The 20,736-nt window shown below is 35.3% G+C and overlaps 1 protein-coding gene and 1 long non-coding RNA gene across 30 annotated transcripts in view; one reads left to right on the top strand and one right to left on the bottom strand.

The window, feature by feature from the left end:
• The window catches only part of LOC127495729 (gastrula zinc finger protein XlCGF57.1-like), a 62,035-nt gene that overhangs the window by 19,985 nt on the left and 21,314 nt on the right, over window positions 1–20,736 (top strand). For 5 of the 26 annotated variants that reach the window (XM_051862901.1, XM_051862911.1, XM_051862912.1 and 2 more), the window contains exons 1-3: window positions 14,388–14,866; window positions 16,163–16,411; window positions 19,500–20,592. The exons of 1 other annotated variant lie outside the window; for it this stretch is intronic. In XM_051862901.1, the coding sequence (XP_051718861.1) occupies window positions 16,327–16,411; window positions 19,500–20,592 (1,178 nt within the window). In that variant the 5' untranslated portion in view covers window positions 14,388–14,866; window positions 16,163–16,326. Of the gene's footprint in view, window positions 1–2,347; window positions 2,486–4,344; window positions 4,587–7,778; window positions 7,953–10,162; window positions 11,007–11,132; window positions 11,382–14,380; window positions 14,867–16,162; window positions 16,412–19,499; window positions 20,593–20,736 lie in introns of those variants that run through there. 20 more of the 26 variants (XM_051862905.1, XM_051862914.1, XM_051862913.1 and 17 more) reach the window with 18 other exon arrangements.
• LOC127495773 (uncharacterized) overlaps window positions 4,891–20,736 on the bottom strand; it is a 56,473-nt gene continuing 40,627 nt past the window's right edge. For all 4 annotated transcript variants that reach the window (XR_007925180.1, XR_007925179.1, XR_007925178.1 and 1 more), the window contains exon 3: window positions 4,891–4,995. This is a non-coding gene — a long non-coding RNA (uncharacterized LOC127495773). The remainder of the gene's footprint in view (window positions 4,996–20,736) is intronic.

Raw genomic sequence — 20,736 nt, 5'->3', positions numbered from 1 at the left:
GTGAGGCTTTGAGGAGAAAAACGATATTGTTCGTGCATTCCAGTGAATTATTAATGGGATATATCGTAAATTATATCGGGAGAACAGACCACAAATGTGCAGTATATGTTGTCCTTTTTCATACTATTACAGCGGTATGCAAAGGGACAAAAGAAAATAATCACGAGGATAGAAATCAGCGACTGAAAAGAGCTTGTGCCATAGATGTTCTTGTTATAAACGTTACGTTAAAATACCAAGTGTTACATTATTCTCGTGATGCCTGAAAATAAAACATGAAAGAAAAATTGACAGCTCATTCAGTCAAACTGACGGATAAGCTTTATTTGTAGGGCAACCTTATGATTTGAAACGATTCGTTTCAGTCTTTTTAAATGGAAGTTCCCCAAACCGGAAGTGCAACCCATAATTCAAAACGCAGTAGGCTAGTCAGGAATAAGATTTTTAATAAAGCATAAAAATACCCCAATTTGTTTACAGATATTTAGGAAACATGCTAAGTTCACCTACTTGTTTCTCAGAAAAACAATGCTACAGCCAGATATTCTACTTTGAAATGTGCGTTCCGTGTCGGAATGTCTGTCTTTGTTTTGGTCTGTGCGAAACCGCGCGCTGCCAGTTTATCCAATAGTATTTCGACATCACAGGTTGCCAGTTGGCGGAAAACACCGCGTATTGCAGCCATGGAAACCAGCAAACAAACTGGGTCAGAGAATCGCAGATTCTACCTGACCTAAAAAGCCTCTGCATCCATCTAAAAATCTCTATGAACAACAGCATATTAAAATACAGATAAATCAACTCATCAGCTTACAGTGTGTAAGTCTCCTCAGCTTTTATCGTCAATTGTGCTCCCTCTTGGTGCGTGTCCTCAAGCTGGCCACCGCGTCTTTGAAGGAGGGGGTGGGGCACACAATATTTTGAATTTGGACTGCAGTACCTATTTCGACCACTGGGTGTCATTCCTACATAAAGCCTCTTTAATGTTATGAAGCGACGATAATAATTTTTTTTTCGCAAAAACAAAACAAAAATAATGACAATTTTTCCTCTTCCCCGTCAGTTTCGTAGCCAGTTGATGCAGTGAACGCAGTTCAGCTCTTCCGTGTTATAGTCCGAGCGCAGACTCTTTATTGGCCGGCTCCTGGGTCAGCTTCACACGCATGCGTCATGTGAACAGCATCAGCCAATACCGAGCTGGCAATCTGATGTAGAACCTGGAAACGCTGAACGTAACCAACGTAAGAGAATGACACAAAAGAGAGGATATTGTTGAATAAAGTCGTTATTTTTGTTTTGTTTTTACGTACAAAAAGTATTCTCGTCGCTTCATAAAATTAAGGTTCAACCACTGCAGTCATGTGGACTATTTTAACAATATCTTAGTACCTTTCTGGACCTTGAAAGTGGTGGTTAAATTGCTGTCTATGGACGAGTCAGTGTGTTCCGAAGATGAACGAACGTGTTTTGAACGACATGAGGGTGAGAAATTGATGACAGAATTTTCATTTTTGGGTGAACTAACCCTTTAATAAAGGTAGTCAGGTAAAATTTATGTGGGTTCTAGCACATGTAGAAAGGAAGGACAGAGAGGAGAAAGGGAGACAGTTATATCAAATTCAAAGAAATGTTAAAGGAGATAGGGTGGGAAGTGGGAAGAAATATTGATGAAGAGGTTAAGGTTGGGACATTGTACACTAAATAAACCTCTTAGGATGACAGGAAAACGTCAGACAGAATTGTGTGAGGGATGTCAAGAAGAGGAATCAGTAAAGCATATAATCATGACTTGTAGGAAACAGAGAGGTGATGAGAGAGCTGAGGGAGATAGAGATGCAGATGGGGCACAGATCAGAGTGGCCTACTGATTACTTTTTTTTTTTTTTTTTAAAGAGAATCAGGGGTTTTCAATAGGATTTGTATTATAATTAGTGGAATGTAAGGGAGGTATTATTATAATAGTAGTAGTGTATAGCAGAACAAAGTTAGTTATTTTGGAGAGTTAAATATAGTTTAAGGAGGTGGGGGAAGTTTGTGTGTGTGTGAGTGAGTGAGTGAGTGAGTGAGAGAGTGTAGACCAGGGGTGTCCAACCCTGTTCCTGGAGATCTACCTACCTGCAAAGTTTAGCTCCAACCCTGATAAAACACACCTGAATCAGCTAATTAAGATCTTCAGGAGCACTTGATAATTACAGACAGGTGTGTTGAGCAGGGCTGGAGCTGAACTCTGCAGGAAGGTAGATCTCCAGGAATAGGGTTGGGCTGTAGTAGACTGTTAAACTTATTATCTGATCCAGACTCCAGAGCAGAAGGTGGCGGTAATGCAACAATAAGCTGGATGCTAACAGTCATAAAACAAGAAAGAAGAAACAGAGCTTTTGTTGCTTTTGTTGTCACGGAGAAAAAGGCTACTCGATTAATTACTTATTAGCCTAAATAACATCTGGATGCATTCATATGTGGTAAAAGGTCTCCTGCATGACAGGTATGTAGCGCTGTGATTTTAATTCAATCATGTTGCAAAACGGACCAACTGGAGTGTACTGTGAAAAAGTTGGTTTGGATATTCTACAGATATTAAAAAATGTCAATAGATTCTTACGTGAATAATTATAATTGTATAATTGTGAAAAAGCCTTATTTGAAAGCATTAGAATGTAGAACTGAACACACATCGCGGTTTGTTTTAATCCTCAATGTGTTGCAACGCAAATACTCTCTATAGCAGTGAAGAGCTAGCGCTCAGGCCAGTTAGGGACCGTCTGCAAAGTACATGTGGGGGAAACCAGACGATTCTCTATATAAAATAACATCATCTCTTACTGATTTGTAGGGTGTCTTTCTATAAAACATTTGATATTGGTTTTGTCATGTTACAGATTCCTAGAAACCAAATCAAATCACCTTTATTTCTTATTGTCAAAGCAGCTTCACAGTAATAGCGAGAATAATAATGTTAATATCAAAGTTCTTCAGTTATTATATTCAGCTGTAGAGCAGCTCTAAAAAAGACAATAGATTTAGTTCAGTAAGTGTCAATATGTTTCCATCACCCTGTTTTCATGCGCATTTTGAATTATCGCATCAGAAACGATTGATGGAAACACCAAATTTTGAGATCGAAAACGGCATGAATTTCAAATGAATTTGTTCAAAGTTTAAATGTAAGAGTCAAAACAACTGCTATATGTTCCTCTAGGGGACAGTGTACAGCACACGCTTTGTGAGCTTTTTCTTGATTCTTGACTGCCGATAGCATTAGTTGTGTTTTGGTTCTGTGAATAAAACCAACTTCTAAATGTTCCTCTAGGAACAGCCTCTGAAGTTGAAATAGAAGACCATATTTAATTTAAATGAATATGTATTTCTTCACATTTCAGCAGCATGTGTTGTGTTTTACTTTTCTGAATAAAGCCAACATCTAAACACCCTTTAGACTTGAGATGTATTTTACATAAATTTATTAGCACATTTAAATCTCAATAACATGTTTTTCAGCATCACTTATGGTGGTAAATTCAACTGAAAGTACTTCTTTAGTATCTTATATTAGGACACACCTTTTGGATCTGGGATTGAATTGTACCCATATGTAATATCACATGTTTTTTTACCCAAAATGTAAGTTATTATTAATAACACTTTTATTACTACCACCACTATTAATCTTTATGCTATGAAAAATTTAGTTATGTTATCATGTAAGAGTTGTGTGTATTTGTGTTCATGTTTTAAGCCTCTGTGTGTACTATTTGCTAGCATTTTTCAAGAGTGAAGCATTTGGATGGAATAATTGTGTGTTTATGCTCTTTGTTTTGTACTTTGTAGACTGTCCCTATCCTGAATCACTACATTATAAAATGTATCAGTTGCAATACCTCAAGGGAGCATGTTTTCTTGTCATTATACTAAATCGTTAACAATCTGTTGAATATTTCCGAGGCTCAATCTCTGACAAATATCAAATGTCAAGCCAACTTGATCTCGGTCTCAAGTGTAATGTTCAATAACGACAGACAACTGCAAACTGCTCATCTGATTTTATTTAATACACATTTTGAAAAAGACACTGGGATTGAAAACCAAAACATGATACAGTACAGCTAAACATGCAACAGACAAGTTTAATACGTTGGAAACAAAGCAAACACAGTTAAAAAAGGGAAAAGATGATTTCATAGATTACAAGGTAATACAAGTTTATCTGGTATAACGTGTAATAATGACATTATGTAGTATTTTTAGTGTGTAACCATCAAAATGCTTTATATTTGAACTTTATATTTGTGTTTGCTGTTAAAGAAATCCAGTATCAATTCAGTAACTTATCTTTGATTTTTCCAGATGTGGTCCTGTGGGCGTCAGTATCACACACAGTTCACACCTGCAGTGAAGCTCCTCCCACAACAATTCACCAATAAATACTGGGAATATTCACATCATCCTACAAGAGAAGGACAAACTCCAGGTGTAGCAGCTGAAATCTGTGTGACTGTTAAAGATGGAGTTTATTAAAGAGGAGATTGAAGACACGAGTATTTCAGAGCCATCCAGAATAAAACATGAAGATACTGAGGAACAAATAGGTTGGTGTCCATTCTTGATTCTTCATTGTTGACTGCTGAGAAACATTAAAGTATCAAAGTTTCAGTTCAACAGATTTAGTGGCTTTGAAATGATGAGCAAAATAGAGATTATAAATTATACAAAAAATGCATCTAAATGATCATAATCTTGAAAATCTGTTGTCATCCACATTTTAAATGGATTAACAAGAAAATGACAAAACTAACCTTTAGCACATTAAAGATCTGATACTTGATACTCTGTTGCTTTCGTCTGTTAAATCAGAGTTCACATGAACTTATTTTAATCACATAATATATTTATTTTAGACTGGATGGAGACGAAACCGCAAAAACATGAACTGAATGAAGAAGAGGAGGAAAAGCAGAGCATCAAAACTCAAAGAACAAAAGCTAAAAAGCCGCACACCTGCTCTCAGTGTGGAACGAGTTTCAGATCTAAAAGAAAACCTAAAGACACACATGAGAGTTCACACTGGAGAGAAACCGTTTACATGCACTCAGTGTGGAAAGAGTTTTACTTGTACATCAGGTCTCAGTTATCATCTACGCATTCACTCTGGAGAAAAACCATTTAACTGTGATCAGTGTGGTAAAAATTTTACTTCATCATCAAATCTAAATCAACACCTGAAGGTTCATTCAGATGAGAGGCCTTATGTGTGTTCTCTCTGTGGAAAGAGTTTTTCATTGCTGCACAGTTTTAAACAGCACCAGAAAACACATAATGAAGTGAGAGATCATGTGTGTTGTGACTGTGGGAAGAGCTTTACTACAACTGGCCATCTGAAATGGCACCAACGAATTCATACTGGAGAAAAACCTTACAAGTGCTCATATTGTGACAAGAGTTTCACTCACTCTGGAAACCTGAAATCACATGAGCGACTTCATACCAGAGAGAAGCCGTTCCACTGTACTCAGTGTGAGAAGAGTTTCAAATGTAAAACTGGTCTCAATTATCATCTGCTCCTTCACTCTGGAGAAAAGCCATTTAACTGTGATCAGTGTGGTAAAAAGTTTATTTCACCATCACATCTAAAACAACACCTAAACATTCATTCAGATGAGAGGCCTTATGTGTGTTCTCACTGTAGAAAGAGTTTTTCATGGCTGTGTCATTTAAAACAGCACCAGAAAACACATGATGGAGTGAGAGATCATGTGTGTTTGGACTGTGGGAAGAGCTTTACTGCATCTGGTGATCTGAAACTGCACCAAAGAGTTCACACTGGAGAGAAACCTTACAAGTGCTCATACTGTGACAAGAGGTTCACTCGGTCTGGAAACATGAAAGAACATGAGCGAGTTCATACGGAAGAGAAGCCGTACAACTGTACTCGGTGTGAGAAGAGTTTCAAACGTTTATCAAGCCTTCACACTCATATGAAAATACATTGCAAGTGAAAAACATTTTTTATTTTTATTTTTTATGTCAGATACATTCAATTAAATAGTGTGAGATAAAATATGGAGTTTGTCCTAAATGCACAGTATCATCTAGTTCAATTTTGTGAAAAGCTTGGAAAATTATAAAGACTAAAAAGTTGAAGCTTCACCAGTCAACAACTCTTACAGTCTAAATAAAGTTGTTTTTTCTGTCAGGATGGGTTGTGTGCTAAATAGGTGAAAGTGAAAGCCAAGTGTGGTAAAACATACTTGGAATTTGTCCTCTGCATTTAACCCATCCAAGTTATTTCATACACATTACAAGTAGTGAGTAGTGAACACACACAAACACCTGGGGCCCGTTTCAATAAGGAGGTTCAACCAACTCTGAGTTAAAACTTGAACTCTGAGTTGACTCACCCTGAAATGGGAAACTCTGAGTTTTCTGTTTCAAAACAGTTGAATTGAGTTAGTTCAATCGACTCTGAGTTAGGCGCGTGCACCACGACTACAAAAAGCCATCATTAATGGAGCTCCGATATTACGATTCACCATGGCAAGAGCGCATGACAAAATGACGTCTGCATACTTCTGAGTCAATGCAAGTTTAGTTCTTATCACAGTTATAATATCAGAGGTGAAAACTGGTAGAATGGTAAGATATTGAACTAATATTCATTTTCATGGTATCCCACATGCAAAAAAGAAGAATAAAAAAATAATAATTTAACAGGATGCAATAACAGAGTGTAAATGATTTTATCATTATTAAACACTCGTTAGTCAATTTACTTACTTTTAGAACATTTTCTTCATTTTTATTGAAAATAAATGCCTTTCTGATGTGATATGTGATGGGAAAAGGGAGATAGCGAGCTCGGCAGAAGGCAGATTCGAACCCAGTCAATCGCATAACAAGTAAGTACATCAATTTTAACCTTTTGTGACATTGGTGGGCGGAGCTACTGTAAATTTGCACTTAGTAATAGACACTCCGAATAATCTTATTTCCGTTTGCATTAAGATTATTTTTATTACCACACTGGCAGATATTGATAATTTTACTTAAGTAAAATACACTTAATTTAGATCCCCCCCCAGGAAACAAGACTTAATAGAATCTTTAGATATTTGTACTTGAAATAGAACAAAAAATACTTTTTTGCAGCGTGAATGAATGAATGAATGAACTATTTAAACATCACTTGCACTTTAAAAAGGGGGAGGAGACTGAAGGAAACTCTGGGTTTACCGAAGAAAACCTGCTCCCGACCAGGTTAGGTTCACAGAGTAAGTTACCAGGTTATAAGTTACCTCTCTTTCAGAAACAGGCTTGACTTAACCTGCTTTCTCGGGTTTGACATACCTCCCATTCTGAAATGGAAAACCCAGAGTTTCCCTCACTTAACCTCCTTTTTGAAATGAGCCCCTGGAGCAGTGGGCAAACATTCACGGCAGCGTCCAGGGAGCGATTGGGCACTTCAGTAATTTCCTGTTGGTATTTAGACTCAAACTCACAACCCTACGGGTTACTAGTCTGACTCTAACCATTAGGCCACGACTGCCCCAAGAAACTGCCCCAAGGTCTTTCTTGAATTAGATCTATTCATGTAATTTACTTATTGACTACTATGTACTATATTGTTTTCTGATAGTATAAGTATGAGAAATAAAACAAAAACAACATCTTGCCTTATGTCATTTTTCTACCTTTAAATTAATGTAACAACTAGTCAGATATCTGAATTTTACCCACTAGTCGAATCTGCTGTTGTGTAACTTGAGACTGAATTTACTCAGATCCTCCCTCACACCAGAGCCCCGCCCCTAGTCTTGTTGATGCTAAGTGCTAACTGCTAACAACTGTAGCCTGCTTTTGTTGCCACAGAGAGAAAATCTATTGGATGAATTACTTCAGGATTTATTAAATAACATCCGGATGCATTCATGTGTGGTAAAAGTTCTCCAGCATGTCAGGTATGTAGCGCGGTGATTTTAATTGAATCATGTTTTAAAACGGACCACCTGGAGTGTTTGTTCAATAAAGACAGTTTGTTCATAACCTATTTTATTTAAAATTTTGAAAAGACGAGAGTGAAGAACAATGGAATTATAACACCAAAGTTTAAATAACATAAACGCGTGACATATAAGTTTCACACAGGGTGGCGTATGGCCGATATAAAGACATACACTTGATATTTAATTTAATTTATGTTTAATAAATTAGAAATAAAAAATTTAATTTAAACAGACTTACTTTAGATGGCAAATTCTTGATTCTGTAATTGTATTACAGTATTTTTCACAAATAAAGAAATTGTTAGAAAAATATGAATAAAAAGAAAGTAAAAAAAAGTCTGCAAGGTTTGTGAAATTAAATGTTTATTTGATATTCACAGATTTTTATAAAGGCACAATATGTAAGATTTTTGTAATAAAATATCCCAAAACCAATTGCACAGTGTGATATATTTCATGCAGTTGTGTACTTACATTATCCCAAAAGTTACCAAGGATTTGAGAAATCCAGAGAAATTCCAATTTTAAATAGTGGCTTGTCCCTTGTCATTGTTGCCTATCAATGATGTAATATCCGCGCTGTCCTCGGTTTCGTTTGTGTGCAATTTTTACCTAGGAAACTCGTATTTATGATAATTACGAGAGCATTGCCCTGTCCAAATACCCACACTTGAGCTCTTTGCACTTGATCACTTGTCTACTTACATGACGTATTTCCTGTATTTGGGACACACTTATAGTCTTGCAAAAAATGCAAGCGTTTTTTAAATTTTTTAATTTATTTATTTTCAGTACTTTGCATTTTAAAATACACTTCTAAATGTCTGTTCAGTGGTCGCTATGTAACTAATGGAAGACAATTTTAAAATTGTGGTGCTTCTTTCAGTGATAAAAAGCAGTTGTAAATGTTGTACAAAATACACATAGCCTACTCATTTTTACATTAATAAAATGTGCAACACTTTGTTTTACTACCAAATTATATGTAGTATATAATTAATTTAACTTATAATCCTTGACATCTCGCGATTTTGGGGCACGCGAGTTCCCAAACATAATGCATGATGGGATACGCTTAGCCTCGAATATCGCTCTGAAGAGGTATTCAAGATAGTGTGGGTTTAGTGTGCATTAAGGGCACTGCACTTGGGCATTTTTAAGACATGGGACAGTCTTGCGCACTTACTTCCTGTTGCGAAAAACAAAAGAGCAGTTAGTTTTGAATTATGTGCCAAATGTAGAGAACCATCAGGATCTCAGGTGCAGAAATTGAATAAGTAATCAAATGTAAAATAGCACTGCATATAATTTACACACAGTACAAATTAAATAAAGGTTAATCCTTATTAAAGTTACAAAAAAGTTATTCAGTGAAGAGCAGTGAGTGATAAACTTCCGTGATCATGCAGCGCTAGCCCGATCGGCACACTGACAGTTCCTGTCCGGAATGTCTTTCACGCAGATCTGAGTTTTTATTTGAATGTATCTGAAAGGGAAACTAAGACTGTCTTCATAAAAGTTTCAATGGATCTTCTTTTTATCTTTCCTCAGTATGATGCCTAATAAAGTAGTGTTTATAAGAACAGCACTGCTTGTGTTCAGGAGTAACCGCTGTATTTCTGCTTTTCCATAAGCGCCACCTTTTGTCAGAGAGTGAATTTGCATTTTCATTCAGTCTGCCGTTTTCGTTCAACGTTACATAAATAATAATTTATTACGCGCATATGTGATGTTTATCATTTTAAAATAATTTTTGTTTTGTCAAAATTGGTATTATTTGAACTGCATAGTAGTTTAAATCATATTTGTATCATCATTTTACACTTTAAGTTACCAGACATTGGCATTGTTTTAAAACAACTTTGCTACCTAAACAGCATGTTTTGTTCCAATATCAGAACTTTCTGAAATGATTTCACAATTTAGAAGAATTGTTATTTATACCTACAACCCTCCTGTAATGCTGTCAAATGATTAATGACATCCAAAATAAAAGTTTGTGTTCACATAATATGTGTGTGTACTGTGTATATTTATTATGTATATATAAATACACACACATAATGTATTTAAGAAATATTTACATGTATGTATGTATGTCTGTATATATATATTATAAATATAATATATTTTTGTTAAATACATACATGCATGTATTTATATATACATATACATAATAAATATACACAGTGCACACATATATCATGTGAACACAAACTTATTTTGGATGCAATTAATCTTTACTTTAGTCTGCATAATGTTTATTAGGTGGATTTTTTTCATCTTATCTTAGATTTCTGATTAGTTTAGATATTAATTAAATATAATGTGTGTCCTGTTTCATCCTCATAATATTCTGGGTTTCATAAAAATGAGCAACCTAGAGCCGTTTTATAAACTACTAATGTGTAACACCATCAAAATGCTCTTTATTTGAACTTAATTAAAAACATGTGTTTGCTGTTAAAGTAATTCAGTATAAATTCAGTAACTTTGGGCGTTTTTGGGCGTTTGGTTTCCGATGTGTAAGAGGTAGACTAATCACAACAGACTGGGCCATCTGACCAATCAGAGCAGAGCAGGCTCATAGAAAGGCGGGGCTTAGAGAGGCAGAAGCTTCAAACAAACCGTTTTCAGACTCTTTGAGAAATTCAATTCAATTCAATTCACATTTATTTGTATAGCGCTTTTCACGATACATATCGTTTCAAAGCAGCTTTACAGAGAATGCATGTCAACATTACAATTTGGAGACTGCAGTTAGCTAATAATGTAATAATTTAGGCGATTAACATACAATCACTGTTAGCAATGTAATTGGAGGTAGAAGCAAAGAGCTCCTGGAAAAATGAATTACATATTAACAATAATTAGGATTTATAGAATGTGAATGTGCGTGTTGATCCAGATGTTGCATCTTCTGAAGTCATTGCAGGAGTTGGCGCCGTCTCTTCCAAAGTTTTAGTCATCTGAGGTCTTCTTAAGAGGCTGGATCCAAAGAGAAATGAGGTGATTAAAGTGTTAAACCTATTGCAGGAGACTCCCAAACAAAACGAAGAACCTTTAAAATGGCGTTAATGGGGCACTTTAAAGTAATTCAGTATAAATTCAGTAACTTATCTTTGATTTTTCCAGATCTGGTCCTGTGGGCGTCAGTATCACACAGTGATCACAGTTCACACCTGCAGTGAAGCTCCTCCCACAACAATTCACCAATAAATACTGGGAATATTCACATCATCCTACAAGAGAAGGACAAACTCCAGGTGTAGCAGCTGAAATCTGTGTGACTGTTAAAGATGGAGTTTATTAAAGAGGAGATTGAAGACATGAGTGATCCAGAACCATCCAGAATAAAACATGAAGATACTGAGGAACAAATAGGTTGGTGGCCATTCTTGATTCTTCATTGTTTACTGCTGAGAAACCTTAAAGTAACAAAGCTTCAGTTCAACAGATTTGGTGGCTGTGAAATAATGAGCTAATTAGAGATGATAATTGATACAGAAAGTGCATCTAAATCTCAATCTCAATTTATTTATAAAGCACAATAAAACAACGGTGGTTGAGCATTGTGCTAAACAATATCAATTAAAAGCAAAAACAGAAAGAAAACAAAATAAATTACAATAAGAAACAAATACAGCAATTAATGGTTAGGCAAAAGCCCAATTGAACTCACTGATTATAAGCCTTCTCAAAAAGATAGGTTTTTAAATTTTGCTTTGAGAAGTGATTCTGAAGAGATTAATCTAATAGAGAGCGGTAGGCTGTTACACAGCTTAGGGCCGGCTATGGCAAAAGCCCGGTCACCTTTTGTCTTCAGCCTAGATCTAGGGACCAGTAAGAGATTCTGATTGGATGATCTTAACTGTCTAGCTGGAGTGTTTGTACTTAAAAGGTCCGAAAGATAGGAAGGAGCTAGTCCATATAAAACCTTAAAAACAAAGAGTAAAGTTTTAAACTTCTAAAACAGACTGGCAGCCAATGCAAAGAGAGTAAGACTGGCGTGATATGTTCATATTTGCGGGTGGCAGTCAAAAGTCTAGCAGCTGCGTTTTGGACTGTTTGTAGGCGATTAATATAGGATTGGCTGATACCTATATACATTGAGTTGCAGTAGTCAAGTCGTGATGAGATAAAAGCATGTATGACTCTCTCAAACTCTGCAAACGTTTAAAAGTTCTTAACCTTAGCAAGGAGTCTTGGCTGAAAGAAACTAGATTTAACTACTGCATTTATCAAAATGCAGGGCAGAATCAAAGTTTCAAAAGTTTCAGACACACTATTGGACTCTAAATAGGTTTGTCATTGAGTAGAAACTACCTTTTCAAATATCTAAATGCATCTATATGCTATAGTGCATCTATATGATCATAATCTTGAATAGCTGTTGTCATCTACATTTTCAATGGATTAATAAGAAAATGACTAACCTTTAGCACATCAAAGATCTGATATTTGATTCCCTGTTGCTTTCTTCTGTTAAATCAGTGTTCACTTGAACTTATTTTAACCACATAATATATTTATTTTAGACTGGATGGAGATGAAACTGCAAAAACATGAACTCAATGAAGCGGAGGAGAAAAAGCAGAACATCAAAACTCAAAGAACAAAAGATAATAAGTTGCACACCTGCTCTCAGTGTGGAACGAGTTTCAATCTAAAAGGAAACCTTAACAAACACATGAGAGTTCACACTGGAGATAAACTGTATACATGCACTCAGTGTGGAAAGAGTTTTTCTCAAGCATCAGGTCTCAGTTATCATCTACGCATTCATTCTGGAGAAAAACCATTTAACTGTGATCAGTGTGGTAAAGATTTTGCTTCATCATCAAATCTAAAACAACACCTGAAAGTTCATTCAGATGAGAAGCCTTATGTGTGTTCTCTCTGTGGAAAGAGTTTTTCATGGCTGTGCCATTTAAAACAGCACCAGAAAACACATACTGAAGTGAGAGATCATGTGTGTTGTGACTGTGGGAAGAGCTTTACTGCATCTGGTGATCTGAAACGGCACCAAAGAATTCATACTGGAGAAAAACCTTACAAGTGCTCATACTGTGACAAGAGTTTCTGTCGTTCTAAGACTCTGAAAGTACATGATCGAGTTCATACTGGAGAGAAGCCGTACTGCTGTACTCAGTGTGAGAAGAGTTTCAAATGTAAAAATGATCTCAATTATCATCTGCTCCGTCACTCTGGAGAAAAACCATTTAACTGTGATCAGTGTGGTAAAGATTTTATTTCATCATCACATTTTAAACAACACCTAAAAGTTCATTCAGATGAGAGGCCTTATGTGTGTTCTCTCTGTGGAAAGTGTTATTCATGGCTGTGTCATTTAAAACAGCACCAGAAAACACATGATGAAGTGAAAGATCATGTGTGTTTGGACTGTGGGAAGAGTTTTACAAAAGCTGGTGATCTAAAACTGCACCAAAGAATTCATACTGGAGAAAGACCTTACAAGTGCTCATCTTGTGACAAGAGTTTCACTCAGTTTGGAAACCTGAAAACACATGAGCGACTTCATACTGGAGAGAAGCCGTATCACTGTACTCCATGTGGGAAGAGTTTTACACGTTTATCAAGCCTTCACTTTCATATGAAAATACGTTGCAAGTGAGAAACATTTGGGGTTTTTTTTTATGTCAAATACATTCAACTAAATAGTGTGAGATAAAATATGGAGTTTGTCCTAAATGCACAGTATCATCTAGTTCAATTTTGTCAGTTTTGCAAAAAGCTTGGAAAATGATGAAGACTAAAAAGTTGAAGCTTCACCAGTCAACAACTCTTACAGTCTAAATAAAGTTGTTTTTTCTGTCAGGATGGGTTGTGTGCTAAATAGGTGAAAGTGAAAGCCAAGTGTGGTAAAACATATTAGGAATTTGTCCTCTGCATTTAACCCGTCCAAGTTATTTCATACACATAATAAGTAGTGAGTAGTGAACACACACAAACACCTGGACAGCCATTCATGGGAGCGATTGGGCACTTCAGTCATTTCCTGTCTGTATTTAGGTTCGAACCCGCAAACTTTTGGGTTACCAGTCTGACTCTAACCATTAGGCCACGACTGCCCCAAGAAACTACCCCAAGGTCAGTTTTGAATTAGATATATTCATGTCATTTACTTACTGACAAAGTGTACTATATTGTGTTCTGAAACAAATACATTTTGTTTTGATCTATTAAATATACACAAAGAATGGATTATATAGTTTTAATCACATTAATGAGTTTAAACTTTCTAACTGTGATAAATATGTTTGAGATGTACAGTATTCTTGTAAAATCAACACAAATGATCAGGTTTTGTATCATACAAAGAGGTTGGAGTTCATTTTTATGAAGTTTGCATTATTGACTGCTTACGAACAATAAAGTACCAAAGCTTCAGTTCACCAAAGATGTGAATGAAGGGCAAATGTGGTATAGTTTCTCCAAATGCTGGCTGAAAAGATACAAATCATTGGCAGATAATCTGCAAAATGAGAAAAATGCACTTAATTTTTTTTTTTTTACCCAGGAAACAAGACTATAAAATACCTTATGTCATTTTTTTTTTACCTGAAAATTAATCAAACAACTAGTCAAAATGATATTTTAGATATCTGAATTTTACCTACTCCTAGTCGAATCTGCTGTTGTGCGACTTGATACTGAATTTACTCCGATCCTCCCTCACACCAGAGACCCGCCTCTAGTCTTGTTGATGCTAAGTGCTAACTGCTAACAACAGTAGCTTGCTTTTGTTGCCACAGAGAGAAAATCTACTGGATGAATTACTTCAGGAATTATTAAATAACATCTGGACGGATGCATTCATGTGTGGTAAAAGCTCTCCAGCATGTCAGGTATGTAGCGCGGTGATTTTAATTGAATCATGTTGCAAAACGAGCCAACTCAAAGTTCAACACTTAATAAAAAAAATAGTTCTACAGTAAAAAGTGCTAAAAACGTGGATTTCATTAGAGGAGTAGCTCTACTATAATGTGCTAAATAATGTCCACTTTAATGTACCCTCTGTGGCGGCCGAGAAATAGCACCGCGAAATGGGCAGAGAATGCATTGTGTAATGTGCCAAGTTGAACGGCTCATAAAAAAATAAGAAATCTACAGTAAAAACTGCTGAATATGTGGAGTTTGTTAGAGGTGGTAATGTCCACTTTAACGCACCCTCTTGGTCGGAGGATAAACAGCGCTGCGAAATTGGCAGAAAATGCCAAAGGCGGCTCAGTGCATTGTGTATTGTGTCACATTCAAGGGTTCATAAAAAGATAATTCTATAGTAAAAAGTGCTTAAATTTTGTATTTCGTTAGAGGATTATCTCTATTATAACGTGGTAATGGCACCCTCAGTGGCGGCCGAGAAATAGCACCGCGAAATGGGCAGAAAATGTAATTGGCGGCTCTATGAGAATTATATTCTTTTGTAATTTTACAGTAATTTTCACTATTTCAGTGTTATTTATATTTCAAAATAGTTTATTATTCTTTTCTGAAAACAGACACAATAGTAACAGGGTCCCTAAAAAGCGTGAATAAGATAAAAAACAAAAGGTCCCTTAAGTTGAGCTGATGACATGTACAAAAAACAAAGAGTACTGTAATTCTATTTAATGTGCCTTTACATTTTTATATATATGTTATTTGCATTTCAAAATAATATTTTTTCCTTGAATTATGAAAATAGACACAAAAAGCAACACAATCCCTTAAAAACCGGATAGAGTCAATAAGAAGCTGGATTCAGCCTCATAATTTATATTATATAAAAATATTTTATAAATATTATATATGTTTAAATATTTTGTTAAATACATGCATGTGTGTGTATTTATATATACAAAATATTATATGAACACAAACTTTTATTTTGGATGCGATTAACTCAGTCTGCATATTGTTTATTAGGTAGATTTATTTAATCTTATGTTAGATTTCTGATTAATTTATATAATGTGTGTCCTGTTTCATCCTCATAATATCCTGGGTTTCATAAAAATGAACAACCTAGAACTGTTTTATAAACCACTAATGTGTAACCATCAAAATGCTTTATATTTGATCTAAATTAAAAACACCATATGTGTTTGCTGTTAAAGTAGTCCAGTATATATTATTCAGTAACTTATCTTTGATTTTTCCAGATGTGGTCCTGTGGGCGTCAGTATCACACAGTGATCACAGTTCACACCTGCAGTGAAGCTCCTCCCACAACAATTCACCAATAAATACTGGGAATATTCACATCATCCTACAAGAGAAGGACAAACTCCAGGTGTAGCAGCTGAAATCTGTGTGACTGTTAAAGATGGAGTTTATTAAAGAGGAGATTGAAGACACGAGTGATCCAGAACCATCCAGAATAAAACATGAAGAAACTGAGGAACAAATAGGTTGGTGTCTATTCTTGATTCTGCTGAGAAACATTAAAGGGTTAGTTCACCCAAAAATGAAAATGATGTCATTAATTATTCACCCTCATGTCGTTCTACATCCGTAAGACCTTCGTTCTTCTTCAGAACACAAATTAAGATATTTTTGATAAAATCCAATGGCTCAGTGAGGCCTGCATCGCCAGCAATAACACTTTCAATGACCAGAAAGCTACTAAAAACATATTTAAAACAGTTTGTGTGACTACAGTGCTTCAACCTTAATATTATAAAGCGACGAGAATACTTTTTGTGCACCAAAAATAACAAAATGGCGACTTTCTTCAACAATATCTAGTGATGGGCGATTTTAAAACACTGCTTCATGAAGCTTCGAAGCTTTATGAATCTTTTGCTTCGAATCAGTGGTTCAGAACGCCAAAATCACATGATTTCAGTAAGCGAGGCTTCGTTATGTCATAAGTGTTTAGAAACTTCAGTAGTTCACGTGACTTTGGCAGTTTGATACACGCTCCAAACCACTGATTCGAAACAAATGATTCATATAGCGATGCATATATGGCAAGTCGTTTTAGCTTAAATTGTTCCCAGCGTTACTCGTCATAATTGCATTTTTACTAGTAAGAATTCAATCAGAGAGCTCTACAATTCAGTTCATACTAGTAACAATTCCAGTTACAGAGCTCTATGATCGTATTCTTACTAGTAAAAACTTGTATTCATTAGATGCAAAACAGATTACACCCATTTCCCTCCCCAAATCCCGCCTGCGATGCTACTCTTCAAAATAAAAGTCCTATTAGAACGAATTGTTGACCACAATACTGATGACAACTTAGATATGTTTTGCTATTGAAATATAATATTTAATCACTACATTAATTCACATCTTTATACGTTTTATATGGTATTATATGGTAATGATAAAGTTTACCGGACAAAATATGATCACTTTTTGTTGTATAACCTATTATGGACTGTAAAATGTTTGCAGAAGTTGATCTACATATAGGCTAATCATTAGGCTAGTCATCAAAATGAGTTTTAAAATTTATTTCTCTCTTTTTTTTTATCCATCATGTTTGTTTTAATTTCCCAATAACTAGACATGGAAAATACGGCCTATGAGTAATAATAGTACTATATTATATATAAAAAGAAATAATTAAAAATAAAATTATATTATATTATTAATGCCCGATAAGCCGACAGGCCTGTTACTGATTACTAAAACTTTTCTGCATATATTTCTTGTAGCCTATACTGTTTTTTTTTTTTTTTCTTCTAATGGCTAAATAACCAAACAAATACAAGCTCAAATTAGGAGTATGTGATATTGACAAATAATATATGTATATTTGGGGATTTTTTCGACAAGGATAAGGCGATATCTTGCTGACTGTTTTTGTGCGGGCTGGTTTAGGCCTGTATAAAACTACCAGTAAGTGGCAGCCCAATCCTGTCTTAATGAGTGATTCATTGAATCATTTATTTAAATGATTCTTTAAATTCAAAATGGTTGATTCATTTAGAAACTAAGCAAATGACTGTCTTTATGAATTGGTAATTGAATCACTGACTCAAATGATTCGTTTAAAAACACAGATTCATATCAAGTACGAAACATTGCACTGTTGCTCTGAGATGCACAACAGTTCAGCCCCGGCTTTGTTTGAAACTATTTTCGTTGGCTAAACAGAGCAGAAACAGATAATATTGTGTCCAAAATGTAACACTTTTTATTTGTTATAAACTATAAATATCAAATTCATGATCATGCCTATGCACTGATATAAAACACTCTTGTGTGGTAAAAAAAATAAAAACTCATAGGGATATATTTGCCCTCATTACTTGAATTATAGCAGCATTACTGGCTTCATCATGCAGTGAAGGTTTTGAACTCTCAAGTTGTGTTTTTGTTCGTCTTTTGCAAAGTCAGTGACACTCGATAGCGAATGTCAGCTCGTATATCGTTAAAACGACAATTCGTTGATGATAAATATCGCACACCCCTATAGCCCAAATTGCCTCAGCATTATTTTGTGAGTTGAAAATGCAAGTAAAACCCTTTCAATGCTGAACAAAATAAGTATTTTACAATTTTAAAATAGCTGCATATCGCTATAATATTTATCTTTTCTGAGCGAGTGTGAATTCACCTTTAAATACAAATTACAGTACATAGCCTTTACCTTCACAACAGGGCTAAATGCACACCTTAAGAAAACTTTGCTTTTCACTACTACGATATTAAAACTATCAATTTAGCAAAGTTTGTATTATTTATGGTTTATTTTGATACCTATAGCCTACATAAAATAATAAATTTTTGTTCAACAAATATACTGCCATTTAAATATGTTCAGGGCATATTACTTATATAGGCTACTATTATTTTACCCAAAATACCATACTTTTACAAAGGGGCGCCTGCAGGATTTTTTTTCAAGGTATGCACAGAATTACGCCCAACGCCCCTGCTTCAGCCCTGTTGAACCCTATTTATTGTCTATAAAGCATAATCTATAATGTTATAATGACTTTAATCAACACCAAAAATAGTTAGGACTATTTCTTATAGGCAATATAATGTTTATATCAGATCATTAGAGCCTCTACATTGCTACTCATCATTGAAAACAGCTTGACTGAACAAACTGGAAGTGCCGTCGCCTATTTTGTGAATATGCATGAGGCGTAATTATCATAATAAGGTAGTGCTGAATAGAGAGAATCTTAATTTGTGTTCTGAAGATGAACAAAGGTCTTATGTGTGTACAGCGACATGAGGGGGAGTAATTAATGACATTATTTTCATTTTTGGATGAACTAACTCCTTAAGGTAACAGCTTCAGTTCAACAGATTTAGTGGCTGTGAAATAATGAGCAAAATAGAGATTATAAATGATACAGAAAATGCATCTAAATGATCATAATCTTGAATAACTGTTGTCATCCACATTTTAAATGGATTAACAAGAAAATGACAGAACTAACCTTTAGCACATTAAAGATCTGATACTTGATTCTCTGTTGCTTTCGTCTGTTAAATCAGAGTTTTAACCATATAATATTTTCATTTTAGACTGGATGGAGATGAAACCGCAAAAACATGAACTGAATGAAGAAGAGGAGGAAAAGCAGAGCATCAAAACCCAAAGAACAAAAGCTAATAAGCCGCACACCTGCTCTCAGTGTGGAACGAGTTTCACACAAAAAGTAAACCTAAAGATACACATAAGAATTCACACTGGAGAAAAACCGTTTACATGCTCTCAGTGTGGAAAGAGTTTTTCTCAAGCATCAGGTCTCAGTTATCATCTACGCATTCATTCTGGAGAAAAACCATTTAACTGTGATCAGTGTGGTAAAGATTTTACTTCATCGTCAAATCTAAATCAACACCTGAAAGTTCATTCAGATAAGAAGCCTTATGTGTGTTCTCTCTGTGGAAAGAGTTTTTCATGGCTGAACAGTTTTAAACTTCACAAGAAAACACATGATGAAGTGAGAGATCATGTGTGTTGTGACTGTGGGAAGAGCTTTACGAGAGCTACCGATCTGGAACAACATCAAAGAATTCATACTGGAGAAAAACCTTACAAGTGTAAATATTGTGACAAGAGTTTCACTCAGTCTGGACACCTGAAATCACATGAGCGAGATCATACTGGAGAGAAATCGTACCACTGTACTCAGTGTGAGAAGAGTTTCACATGTAAAACTGGTCTCAATTATCATCTGCTCCGTCACTCTGGAGAAAAGCCATTTAACTGTGATCAGTGTGGTAAAGATTTTATTTCATCATCACAGCTAAAACTACACCTGAAAGTTCATTCCGGTGAGAAGCCTTATGTGTGTTCTCTCTGTGGAAAGAGTTTTTCCCGGCTGGATGGTTTTAAATTGCACCAGAAAACACATGATGAAGCGAGAGATCATGTGTGTTGTGACTGTGGGAAGAGCTTTACGAAAGCGGCTGATCTGAAACGTCACCAAAGAATTCATACTGGAGAAAAACCTTACAAGTGCTCATATTGTGACAAGAGTTTCACTCAGTCTACACACCTGAAATCACATGAACGAGTTCATACTGGAGAGAAGCCGTACTACTGTACTCCATGTGGGAAGAGTTTTACACGTTTATCAAGCCTTCACACTCATATGAAAAAATGTTGCAAGTGAGAAACTTTTTTTTATTTTTTATGTCAAATACATGCAACTAAATAGTGTGAGATAAAATATGGAGTTTGTCCTAAATGCACAGTATCATCTAGTTCAATTTTGTCAATTTGGCGAAACCTTGGAAAATTATAAAGACTAAA

This window comes from Ctenopharyngodon idella, chromosome 15, assembly GCF_019924925.1.
Source record: "Ctenopharyngodon idella isolate HZGC_01 chromosome 15, HZGC01, whole genome shotgun sequence".
Classification (NCBI taxonomy): Eukaryota; Metazoa; Chordata; class Actinopteri; order Cypriniformes; family Xenocyprididae; genus Ctenopharyngodon; species Ctenopharyngodon idella.
Note: the sequence above shows the minus strand (reverse complement) of the source record. Positions and strands in the feature narration are given on the sequence as shown.